Source organism: Hemitrygon akajei, chromosome 30 (genome assembly GCF_048418815.1).
Source record: "Hemitrygon akajei chromosome 30, sHemAka1.3, whole genome shotgun sequence".
Taxonomy (NCBI): Eukaryota; Metazoa; Chordata; class Chondrichthyes; order Myliobatiformes; family Dasyatidae; genus Hemitrygon; species Hemitrygon akajei.
The window spans coordinates 43868651-43881714 of record NC_133153.1 but is presented as its reverse complement, the minus strand read 5'-3'; the positions used below and the strand labels follow the sequence as shown (position 1 = coordinate 43881714).

Sequence of the window (13064 nt, the reverse complement as noted above, 5' to 3'; positions counted from 1 at the left end):
GTTAACTTTGGCTAGTTCCTCCCTCATGGCTCCATAGTCCCCTTTGTTCAACTGTAATACTGACACTTCCGATTTTCCCTTCTCCCTCTCAAATTGTAGATTAAAACTTATCAAATTATGGTCACTACCTCCTAATGGCTCCTTTACCTTGAGTTCCCTTATCAAATCGGTTTCATTCCACAACACTAGATCCAGAATTGCCTTCTCCCTGGTAGGCTCCAGTACAAGCTGCTCTAAGAATCCATCTCGGAGGCACTCCACAAACTCCCTTTCTTGGGGTCCAGCACCAACCTGATTTTCCCAGTCTACCTGCATATTGAAATCCCCCATTATAACCGTAGCATTACCTTTGCGACATGCTAATTTTAGCTCTTGATTCAACTTGCACCCTATATCCAGGCTACTATTTGGGGGCCTGTAGATAACTCCCATTAGGGTCTTTTTGCCCTTACAATTTCTCAGTTCTATCCATACTGACTCTACATCTCCTGATTCTATGTCCCCCCTTGCAAGGGACTGAATTTCATTCTTCACCAGCAGAGCCGCCTCACCACCTCTGCCCACCTGTCTGTCCTTTCGATAGGACGTATATCCTTAAATATTCATTTCCCAGCCCTGGTCCTCTTGCAGCCATGTCTCTGTTATTCCTACAACATCATACTTGCCAATTTCCAACTGAGCCTTAAGCTCATCCACTTTATTTCTTATACTTCGTACATTCATATATAATACTTTTAATCCATTATTCCCCTCGCTTCTCACATTGATCCTTATTGCACTTGGCCATACTCTCTGATCCCTTCCTGAGCTTTCTGCCCCATCAGTTCTGTTGACTTTCTTAACTTTTCTTATTCTCTCTTTCCTTTTAACTCCATCCTCATATTTCCAGTTCGTCTCCTCCCCCCTCCCCCATTAGTTTAAACACACACGTGTATCAGTGGCAAACCTGCCTGCCAGAATGCTGGTCCCCCGCCTGTTAAGGTGCAACCCGTCCCTTTTGTACAATGCATCCTTATCCCAAAACAGATCCCAGTGGTCTAAGAATCTAAAACCCTGCTTGCCACACATTGAGATCTCATATCTCCCTGTTCCTGTCCTCACCAGCACAAGGAACTGGAAGCAAACCGGAGATAACCACCCTGGAGGTCCTGTTTTTTAGCCGCCTTCTGAGTTCTCTGAAGTCATGCTGCAGAATTTCTTTCCTCTTCTTTGCAACATCATTTGTGCCGACATGCACTACCACTTCTGGCTGTTCACCCTCAACCTTGAGGATGCCCTGCAATCGATCCGTGACATCCTGGATCCTGGCTCCAGGGAGACAACACACCATCCTTAAATCCCGCCTGTTGCCACAGAAACTCCTTTCTGTACCTCTCACTATGGAGTCCCCTACTACCTCTGCTCTGCCTGACGTCTGTCTCTTTGGCTTTGCTTCAGTGCCAACTTTTGACTCGCAAACCTGTCCGCCTCTCAGACTGGCAGTGTCTTCTGTCCCAACAGCTTCCCCCGGGGTCTCCTGTACTTCAGGCATCAATCCCTTCCTCATCGTTGCCCCTGTTCTCTCCTCCGGTATCTTCGGTGTAACGATCTCACTGTAGGTCCTGTCCAGAAAACTCTCGTTTTCCCAGATGAACCTGAGGTCATCCAGTTGCCTCTCCATTTCCCCATCAGTGTCCCTGACCTCCCACATCAGGCAAGCATCACACTGAATCAGTTTACCTGTCATCTCTTCACCACTTCTTACCCTCTCCAACTGTGGCGTAGTCTCCTCCCTCAGCCTCCTCGCCGAAGACTCTCGAGCCAAAGACTCGCACTTTCCTCACAAGGCACTTCCCTTGACAAGGCCACTCCCTGAGTCAAAGCCTCAAAGCTCCACTCCTTTACTGGCCCACGCACTCACTGGCCACTTTCCACTTTTTTGGCCATCAAGACTAAATGCTATGTTTGGCGAAAGCCAAGCACCACACATCATTAAAAACACACCATCCCTACCAAGAAGCATAGTGGTGGCTGCATCATGCTGTGGAGATGCTTCACTGCAGCAGGCCCTGGAGGTCTTGTGAAGGTAGACGGTAAAATGAATGCAGCAAAATACAGGGAAATCCTGGAGGAAAAACTGATGCAGTCTGCAAAAGAACTGCAACTTGGGAGAAGATTTGTTTTCCAGGAAGACAATGACCCCACACATGAAGCCAAACCTACACATGAATGGCTTAAACACAACAAAGTTAATGACCTGCTGAAGGGTCTTGTCCCAAGACATCGACTGTACTTTTTTCCATTAATGCTGCCTGGCCTGCTCCAGCATTTTGTATGTATTGCATTGATGTCCAGCATCTGCTGATTTTCTCTTGTTTCAAAGTTAATGTCCTGGAGTGGCTAGGTCAGAGTCCAAACATCAAATCCAATCGAGAACGATCTCCATGCAATTTGACAAGAGCTTGAGCAGTTTTGTAAGGAAGAATGGGGGAAAATTGCAGTCCAGATCTGCAAAGCTGATAGGGACATACCTGCACACCCAAGGCTGTAATTGCTGCCAAAGGTGTGTCTACCAAATACTGACTTGAAAGGGGTGAGTAATGATGCAAGTCAATTATTTTGTGTTAAATAATTGTAATAAATTTAGACCAGATTGTAATTTGTTTTCACTTTGACACAAAAAAGGCTCTTCTGTTGATCAGTGTCAAAAAAGCCAAATTAAATCCACTGTGATTCAATGCTGTAAAACAATAAAACATTAAAACTTCCAAAGGGGTGAATATTTTTATAGGCACTCTGAATAATTGTGATATATATTTCTTCTTGTAGATCAAACATTCTTGGCCATAAAGGTGAAGTGGCTGAAGAGTTTGGTATAATAATGAAGACTTTGTGGTCAGGACAATATAAATGCATCAGTCCTCGAGACTTCAAGGGTCGCATAGGAAAAATAAACGATACATTTGCAGGATACGTACAACAGGATTCCCAGGAGCTGCTCCTGTTCCTTATGGATGGTCTTCATGAAGATCTAAACGAAGTAAGATGTGACACCACACTGTGTGTGCAAGGCAGAGATGCCTTGTCTGTTAGTGAATTATACCGTTTGTGATGTAATTTAGCTAATGTGTAGGTTTCAATACAGAGCAGAGCTCTACATAGAAAGCTGAAGTACAGTTTGGGTATAACTGATTACAGAATCACATTCTGTGGGTCTAAAGCTGAGGTACAGATTGGGTGTAACTGATTACAGAATAGCATCATATCCTTTGGGCCTAAAGTATAAAACAGTGGATTTTTCTGTCCAAGGACCAGTCACACTATAAATGAATGGCAGTACAGTCTTGGGAGGCTAAATAGCTTACTATTTCTGATGCAAGTTATTCTCCAAGCTGCATACCAGGCATCTGAAATGAAGGGTATTGTTATGTAGGCCTAGCAATATAGTGACTTTGTAGGTTGTGTTGTGGATAATGAAGTAGGTTTTCAAAGTTTGCAGAGAGATTTAGGCCAGTTTGAAGAGTGAGCTGAGCAATGGCAGATGGAGTTTAATGCTGATAAGTGTGAGGTGCTACATTTTGGTAGGAATAATCCAAATAGGACATGCATAGTAAATGGTAGGACATTGAAGAATGCAGTAGAACAGAGTGATCTAGGAATAATGGTGCATAGTTCCCTGAAGGTGGAATCTCATGTGGATAGGGTGGTGAAGAAAGCTTTTGGTATGTTGGCCTTTATAAATCAGAGCATTGAGTATAGGAGTTGGGATGTGATGTTAAAATTGTACAAGGCATTGGTGAGACCAAATTTGGAGTATTGTGTACAGTTCTGGTCACCAAATTATAAGAAAGATGTCAACAAAATAGAGAGAGTACAGAGAAGATTTACTAGAATGTTACCTGGGATTCAGCACCTAAGTTACAGGGAAAGATTGAACAAGTTAGGTCTTTATTCTTTTGAGCATAGAAGGTTGAGGGGGGACTTGACAGAGGTATTTAAAATTATGAGGGGAATAGATAGAGTTGATGTGGATAGGCTTTTTCCATTGAGAGTAGCGGAGATTCAAACAAGAGGACATGAGCTGAGACTTAGGGGGCAAAAGTTTAAGGGTAACATGAGGGAGAATTTCTTTACTCAGAGAGTGGTAGCTGTGTGGAATGAGCTTCCAGTAGAAGTGGTAGAGGCAGGTTCGGTATTGTCACAAAGCAAAATTGGATAGGTATATGGACAGGAAAGGTATGGAGGGTTATGGGCTGAGTGCGGGTCAGTGGGATTAGGTGAGAGTAAGCGATCGGCACGGACTAGAAGGGCCAAGATGGCCTGTTTCCGTGCTGTAATTGTTACATGATTATATAATTAGGGAAATCCCACTGCACTGACAGCCCAGTTATTTTCACTATATTGACAATTAACTTTGGTTTTCTTCAGGCTGAACGGAAGAGATACAAAGAGGAAAATAATGACAACTTGGATGATTCAAGAGCAGCTGATTTAGCTTGGAAGAAGCACAAACTGCTCAACAAGTCCATCATTGTTGCCCTGTTCCAGGGGCAGTTTAAATCAACAGTTCAATGCTTGACTTGTCACAAACGGTCCCGGACTTTTGAGGCGTTTATGTACCTATCTCTGCCTCTTCCATCTTCCAGCAAATGTACTCTGCAGGTAGTCATGGACTTTCTTGAGTTTTATAGAAAATGCTTCTTCATGGTTTGTAACTGTTCAAAACTTGCTTTATTCAGTGTGATTGTTTGGAGACTGTGGTTGGAGGGAGGAACTGTAATTGGTCAGAAATTGTGCTCCTGATTTGCTTTCTGGGGCTCTGATAGATAGTAGCCATAGATTGCTCATTAGAGGTGAATTGTCTGCTGTCATCACTCTTTAGATGTAGGTAGAGGAGAGACATTTTGTCAACCATTTCAAACACAAGGAAATCTGCAAATGCTGGAAATCCAAAGCACACACACATATGAGTCCTGACAAAGGCCTGAAATGTTGACTGTTACAATTTTCTGTAGACGTTGCCTGTCCTGCTGAGTTCCTCCAGCATTTTGTGTTTGTTGCTTTGTCAATCATTTCATTCAAATGAATTGATAAGGTCTGCACTTGGTGAGAAGATGGACTGTAGCATGTGTATTCTTCTAGTCACCTCACTATAACAAAAACAAACTGTAGTGGGCAACCACCAGGGTATTGCTGAGGATGGACTGTTTCAATTCCAAGGAAATCCAAGTGTGGCTGGTCTTATCTTCACTGAGGGACTAGAAAATGAGTGGCATGGGTAGGGTAGATAGTAGGAAGTTGTGCCCAATGAGCAAGGTGTTTGGAGCTGGTGGGCATGGACTTACATTAAAAGATATTTAGAGAGGATGGGACAAGAAGTTTTTCACCCAGAAGGTTTTGGATTCTGAAGAGTACTGCCCAAGTGCATGATGGGGGTAAGTATTTTCACAACATGGATGAAGGACTAACTTGAGCACTTAAATGGCCAAAGCATTGCTGGTCAGTGAGATTGGAATGAATGGACATACTGGCTCAAAGAGCTTTACCTGAGCACTGCAAGGATTAATAAATATTGATGACTGTGTGCATTCAGTTCCCTCCCCTCAAGTTGTCACACCCATATTGATTCTTGCAGACCATTGGAGGACATTTTCAACATTCTAAAATGTGTTTCTAATTGTGGATTTGGTTGCTTACATTTAATTAAAATTACCATTTTCTTTTAAAGGATTGTCTCAAATTATTTTCCAAAGAAGAGAAACTGACTGACAACAATCGCTTCCATTGTAGCAACTGTAAGGCACACCGGGACTCCACAAAGAAGCTGGAGATCTGGAAGCTGCCCCCTATCCTACTGGTGCACCTGAAACGGTGAGCTCTGCAATAGGTTGCCAGCTGTGCTCACCTGAAAGGAGCTTCTCTGTATTAGCTCCCCTTGGACAAGCAAAGTGAATCTCAGCGTCATACTGAGTGGATAAATTGGTCAAAGCTGTGCCCAATATTACCTTCCACTTTGAAAAATGTACTTGTGGGTAGTGAGTGCAGAGGCAGAGACATCATGAAGGAGTTTGTGCCGATGGGATGGGACTGTACTGTGCTGGAACTTGTGCTGATGGGACTGTACTGTGCTGGAGTTTGTGCCAGTGGGACTGTACTATGCTGGAGCTAGTGCTGACGGGATGGGACTGTACTGTGCTGGAGCTAGTGCTGACGGGATGGGACTGTACTGTGCTGGAGCTTGTGCCAGTGGGACTGTACTGTGCTGGAGTTTGTGCCAGTGGGACTGTACTGTGCTGGAGCTAGTGCTGACGGGATGGGACTGTACTGTGCTGGAGCTTGTGCTGATGGGACTGTACTGTGCTGGAGCTTGTGCCAGTGGGACTGTACTGTGCTGGAGCTAGTGCTGATGGGATGGGACTGTACTGTGCTGGAGCTAGTGCTGATGGGATGGGACTGTACTGTGCTGGAGTTTGTGCCAGTGGGACTGTACTGTGCTGGAGCTAGTGCTGATGGGATGGGACTGTACTGTGCTGGAGCTAGTGCTGATGGGATGGGACTGTACTGTGCTGGAGCTAGTGCTGATGGGATGGGACTGTACTGTGCTGGAGCTAGTGCTGATGGGATGGGACTGTACTGTGCTGGAGCTAGTGCTGATGGAATGGGACTGTACTGTGCTGGAGCTTGTGCTGATGGGACTGTACTGTGCCAACAGGATGGGACGGTACTGTGTTGGAGCTTGTGCCAATGGGACTGTACTGTGCTGATGGAATTGTAGAATGGAGGATTGTAATGCTGCACCAATCCCTGTTCTCTGCAGAATCTCTCCCTTTCCGTTTGGCTCCTTTCCTCAGCCAGTACTCTCCTAAACTCAGCGAAGGGTGAGAGATTGCCTCCGAGTCGGCTGGCACTCTGCTTGGTTCTCACCTCATTGTACTTTCAATCACAGATTCTCTTATGAGGGGAGATGGAAACAGAAGCTGCAGACCAACGTTGACTTTCCGTTGGAGAATCTGGAGTTGTCAAACTACATGATTGGTCCAAAGAACAACGTGAAAAGATACAATTTGTATGCAGTGTCGGTAGGTAGTTATTGCTGCATATCTGAACCTGTCATTTTACTGAAGTGGAATGCAGATGTAAGAGGGCTGCATAGACACACCACCTCATCTGGCAGCTCCTTCTATGGAAAATTTACCTGTCAGATTCCTTTTAAATCACTTCCTGACTGTAAAGCAATTCCACTCATTTCAGCTATCTTTTCAAGGGAGACAGGTTTTGGCTATCTACTTTATCAATGCCTCTGGTAATTTTGTATCATCACTCTATCACGTTACTGCTCAGCATTCTTTGCTTCAGCATTAACAGCATATCCAAGCCAGCAAACTGAAACCATCCAGTCCAGACGATATCATCATGAATCTTCTCTGTGCCGTTGACTATGAGATGTAGGAGCAAAATTAGGCCACTCAGCCCATCATGCTGATTCCAGATCCCACTCAACCCCATACACCTGCCTTCCCGCCAGATCCTTTGATGCCCTGACCAATCAGGAAACAATCAACTTCTGCTTTAAATAAACCCACAGACTTGGCCTCCACCGCAGTCTGTGGCAGAATATTCCACAGATCCACTGCTCTTTGGCTTAAAAAAATTCCTCCCTACTTCAGTTCTAAAAGGTCATCCCTCAATTTTGAAGCTATGTCCTCCTGCCTTCTAGTTCTAGACACTCCCACAATAGGAAACATCCTCTCCGCGTCCAGTTGTTCTAGTCCTTTCAATATTTGGTAGGTTTCAATCAGATCCCTCCACGTTCTTCTAAATTCCAGTAAGTACAGGCCAAAAGCTGCCAAACATTCCTCATATGTTAACCCCTTCATTCCCAGAATCATCCTTGTGAACCTCCTCTGGCCTCTCTCCAATGACAACACATCCTTTCTGAGATATGGGACCCAAAACTGTTAATAATACTCCAAATGCAGCCTTACTAGTGTCTTATAATGACTCAGCATTATCTCCTTGCTTTTATATTTTTTTCCCTTTGAAATAAATGCCAACATTGCATTTGCCTTCTTTACCAGAGACTCAACCTGTAAGTTAACCTTCTGGGAGTCTTGCATGAGTACTCCTAAGGCTACGTCCACACTACACTGGATAAATCCGTAACCAAAGCTTTTTCTCTTCGTTTTTACCTTCCGTCCGCACTAAAACGGCGTTTTCATCCCCCGAAACCGGAGCTTTTCAGAAATGCTTTCCAGGGTGAGTATTTTTTGAAAACGCTGCTCGGGCAGATCAGTGTGGACAGGGTAACCGGAGAAATCTGAAAACGCTGTCAGACGGCAGCGCGCCATTTCATTGTTTTCTTGAATGCAACCTACCAATTTTCAGAACAAACGGCAACGAGACTGAAGCCAGAAGGGTTAGAAATGTACTCACCAAATACTTTGACCCATAACTTAATAAATAAGTATACTCACTTTGCCCTGTTTTCTGTCCTTGCTCGTATGAAGGTGGTTTACCTATTTATGCAAGTACTTCTCTGACAATAGACGTCTAACAGTCTAATGTAACATTGTATGGAAATACAAGATAACACTGATGCAGACGTGTTTTACACGTTTAACAAGGTGCCTTATTAATGCAACAGAGTTGGTCAGTTTTTCAATGTTCATCATCAGCTGGGTGAATCTGTCTGTGAACTCACTGTCAGTTGCTCCAGTATTTGTTTTTTTTTTAACTTTTAAGTTCTCCTGTGCGAGAGCCAACGTTTAAGTTTTTCTAGTCTGTAACTGCACAATCGCGCACTTTTGCAGCGCGATTCGACATCAAACATGTCGCTTGTTTTCTGTAGATGTGTCCTGCGCATGCCCACTAGGAGGAGATTCGCCAAAATCTGTGTTTCAATGGGGATAGAGATATTTTCAAAAACGCCTAGTGTGGACGCCTATTGTTTTTACGCGAAACCGACATTTTCAAAATTATCCGATCTAGTGTGGATGTAGCCTAAGTCCCTCTGCACCTCTGATGTTTGAATTTTCTCCCCATATAGATAATGGTCTGCAGTATTGTTCCTTTTACCAAAATGCATTGCATACATTTCCCAACACTATTCCATCTGCCACTTTTTTGCCCATTCTTCCAATTTGTCTAAGTCCTTCTGCAATCGCATTGCTTCCTCAGCACTACCTACCTCTCTGCCTATCTCTGTATCATCTGCAAACTTTGCCACAAAGCCATCAATTCTGTTATCTAAATCATTGACAAGGAAATTGTAGGCCAGTTAGCCAGTGGATAAGAAGATGTTGGGGTCTACTATTAAGGGTGTGGTTTTGGAGTACTGGGGGGCACATGATAAAATAGGCCTTAGTCCATTTAGTTTTCCAAGGAGAAATCTGACTAATCAAGAACCTATCAACCTTCTCTTTAAATATACATAAAGGCTTGGCCTCCACAGCTGCCCGTGGCAAGTCAACATTTATTGTCATTTCGACCATAACTGCTGGTACAGTGCATAGTAAAAATGAGACAACGTTTTTCAGGACCATGGTTTACATGACAGTACAAAAAACTAGATTGAACTACGTAATTAAAAAAAACAGAGAAAGCTATACTAGACTACAGACTGCATAAAGTGCACAAAAACAGTGCAGGCATTACAATGGATTCCACAGAGCCAGAGGGTGGTGAATAAAGTTTCTGCTCATTTCTGTTCTAAATGTACATCGCTCTTTTCTGTGGCTATGCCCTCTGGCCCTAGACTCCCCATTATATGAAACACCCTCTCCACATAAACTCTAACTAGGCCTTTCAATATTTGGTAGGTTTGATTGAGATTCCCAACTCCCCTTGCCCCTCCCTCCCCCCCCCCCCCCCTTCTGACTACTGACACTATTTCTCTGTTGGTCTCCCCCTCATCCCACTCCCTTCTGACACAAGGAATGGGCAGTACTCTCAAGCCTGATTCAAACCCCTGGCATTTCCAGCTGGATGGCTCTGTGTAATTTACACATGACCTCTGCTGGTTACATGAAACCTCATTGCAGTCAACAATTAATACCTGCATCAAATTCCGAAAATCTTTTGCTCTATAACGGTGACATCATTAGACAGTCTGAAGATATTGCTAATGTGGTTTAATGTTTTTAATTTGGATTAGAACCATTATGGAGGACTGGATGGAGGGCACTACACAGCCTACTGCAAGAATGCAGTGAAGCAACGCTGGTTCAAATTTGATGACCACGAAGTCTCAGAGATATCTGCTTCTTCGGTGAGGTCGTCCGCTGCCTACATCCTCTTCTACAGCTCGTTGGAGCTTTGTGTAGCTGACTTAGCCACATAGCAGCATTCGGCACTTCACTCTTCTCTGTTAGTGTTATACCTGGCTGCGTTGGGCATGTATTTAGAAAGACAACGCAGAAGCAAACACTTGCACAATGACAGCATAACTGGGTGACTGTCCATTGTGCTCACAGTATCTGCATCCCAGAAAGATGAACTTTAGTTATGCAACAGAATTTAAAACCTCTATTAGAATGATTACAAGAATGTCAAATCCTGTTCCCGTGGAGTTTGTAGTTTTGCAATAGTTCCACAAGCCAGAATTTCATTGCTTCATAAGACAGAAATACTTGTTTGATTCTCTCCAATAACTTCCTGTTGTACCGGCCTTTCTAGATCAGTTATAGTGAATCTTTCTGTACTCTGTAAAAATAACTGGGAGAAACATAAACTGATGGGACTGTATCTGTACATAATAACTGCAGACTGCACAAAATGTCTGTGTGTGTATATAAGCTATAAATACTTTTAAAAAAAGTAATACTTTTTCTTTGAAGTAATGTTGCCTATATTTCTACCTAAAACCAGAGCAAGTGCTGAATTGAAGATGTAACTGTGCTGCACCTGAACTTAACCAAAAGTTGTATTGCAGATTATTTTCAGACTTTTGCAAAAGCTGTGTGTATAAAATATACTAATCTATTAATTCAAACAACCAGTCTGACTTGCTAATGAGTGATCATTCTCTTTATTAGGAGACCGTTTCCACACCAGTGCAGACTTGTTCCTATAGGATTGCTGAGATACTAGTGCAAACTGATGTATCAGTGTAGCTGAAGTTAGCTGCAGTGGAGAAATGTGAAATCCCCCATAACCTCTACTGCTATCTACTTTCTAACAAGGTGGCTGATATCATTGAAATTCCCTGCCTTCTCCCTTGGGGAAGGCTAAGGAAAATAGTGTGTAATAGAATGTTGGTCTAGGGTTAGAAGGGAGGGAAGTGATATTATAATTCAGACTCCATCCATGTGATACCCCATGCATGGTACAAGTGAGCAGGAATCAGAATCAGAATCACCGGCAAATGTTGTGTACATTGTCGTGTCGTTGTTGCACAAACGGGGTACTATGTTACCTGCCTATGTATATATTGATTTGATAATGCAACAAATATTGAATAGAGCTGGATTCACTTCTCAAGGCACCAGTATAGGAGGGGCCCCATGAAACTGAAGCTGAATGAGTTTGCACCATCTAGCCTTGCATTCCCATGAAGTTTGAAAGTTGAGGAGTAACGTAGCAGTTGTTTAATGTGTTAAAGGATATAGAGAAAATCACTCCTTCTCCAAGCTCTAATGTTCCTTGTCAATTACTTAAGGTTATAAGGGTAGACCTGAACAGAGTTGGCAGGAGATACCAGATCTGCCCCAAAAATCAGGGAGAAAGTAAAAAACCAAATTCCTCTTATGGGAGAGGCTCAAGAAAGTGGGTCATGTTAAAGCCATATCCTGCCAGGGTTGTATAAATTTCACAGTACTCTTGGAAATTAGTATTTTTCAAAGAGTAGCTTTTATTTGAAAATGTAAATCAATTAACCATCGTGTATGGAGTAACTGAGCATGGATCTTATTGCAGGAATAGATATGAGGTCTAATCACTTTCTGTTATGGAGCACCTCTCCCTTCCTGGGCTTTCTTTACATCTCTGACGTCACAGTGGTTGTGCACTGGTTACTTTGGTTTCACCTGCTTTTGTTCCAGCTTTTGTTTTCAGTGGACTCTTGCATGCACATTGTGAATGTTGTATGTCAATGGCAGGAGATGGCACTTAGCCAATGACAACGCACTCAGCAAGCTGCACAGGCAGCACTCCAAAGCATTTAATCCCAATACGCATGCACCAATTAATGACAAGGTGATGCATAACTATCTAGAATTACCAACACATGTTCTAAAAATTGATTTTTCTCAAAGATTTGCATTAGCACTTTAAGAAACTTAATTTGAATGCTTATTTGTCTGTTTCTACAGTGATATCTGATGCTGGAGTTCAGCCCAAGGCAAGACATAATTATGAAAGGTCTTAAATCACATCGAAGAGATTAGCTTTCTGTCTATAGTGATGGTTTACAATTTGCTCTCCTTACTTGATCTGTGTCCTGGTGCAGCAACACTAAATATTCCATTTGAATTACTGAAATATCTGGTAATATCAACTCTATTTGAAATGATTAAACTATTATAAAGATTGTCTTCCAGTGTGATGGCAACATCTGTGAATCATTGAGGGAACAGCTAGGAATAGGTCTTGTGTGTTTATAGTTGGCTTATGAGACAATCCATGCATGCATTTATTTCTGCAGCACCTCATAGTACATGCCTATATAATTTGTGTTATTTTAATACTTTACATTAGGAGTTCTGTTATGTTTTGTTAGCACTTTTCTGTATTTTTCCTCAATATTAAACTGATACAACAGATCATTTGCTCAACTTTTGATTTGTTTATCATTTGTCATTTTTGTTAAGCACCTTGCTATTCCACCATAGGTACAAACAATCAGTTTTTGAGGGGATGACCAAAAGGATTGATGAGGTCAGCAGTGCTGGATTTTGTGTTCATGGTCTCTAATGTGGCCTTTGATAAAGTCCAGGAAGTTCAATGCATAGTCTGCAGAAGGAGATAACAAATTGGATGCAAAATTGGCTCGATGGTAGAAGGCAAAAGGTGGTAGTGGAGGCATGGTGCATATATTGCTTTCTAGCTAAACCCACTGACTAGCTTCCTTAAATTTATAAACTTTCAGC

General features: G+C 42.7%; 1 protein-coding gene across 8 annotated transcripts in view; it reads left to right on the top strand.

Annotated features, from left to right (window-relative positions):
• Positions 1 to 12749, top strand: part of usp8 (ubiquitin specific peptidase 8) — a 54125-nt gene extending 41376 nt beyond the window's left edge. For 7 of the 8 annotated variants that reach the window (XM_073032780.1, XM_073032782.1, XM_073032779.1 and 4 more), the window contains 5 exons: positions 2809 to 3019; positions 4408 to 4641; positions 5708 to 5850; positions 6926 to 7058; positions 10133 to 12749. In XM_073032780.1, the coding sequence (XP_072888881.1) occupies positions 2809 to 3019; positions 4408 to 4641; positions 5708 to 5850; positions 6926 to 7058; positions 10133 to 10318 (907 nt within the window). In that variant the 3' untranslated portion in view covers positions 10319 to 12749. The remainder of the gene's footprint in view (positions 1 to 2808; positions 3020 to 4407; positions 4642 to 5707; positions 5851 to 6925; positions 7059 to 10132) is intronic. The other variant, XM_073032785.1, reaches the window with a different exon arrangement.
• Positions 12750 to 13064: the final 315 nt, after the last annotated feature.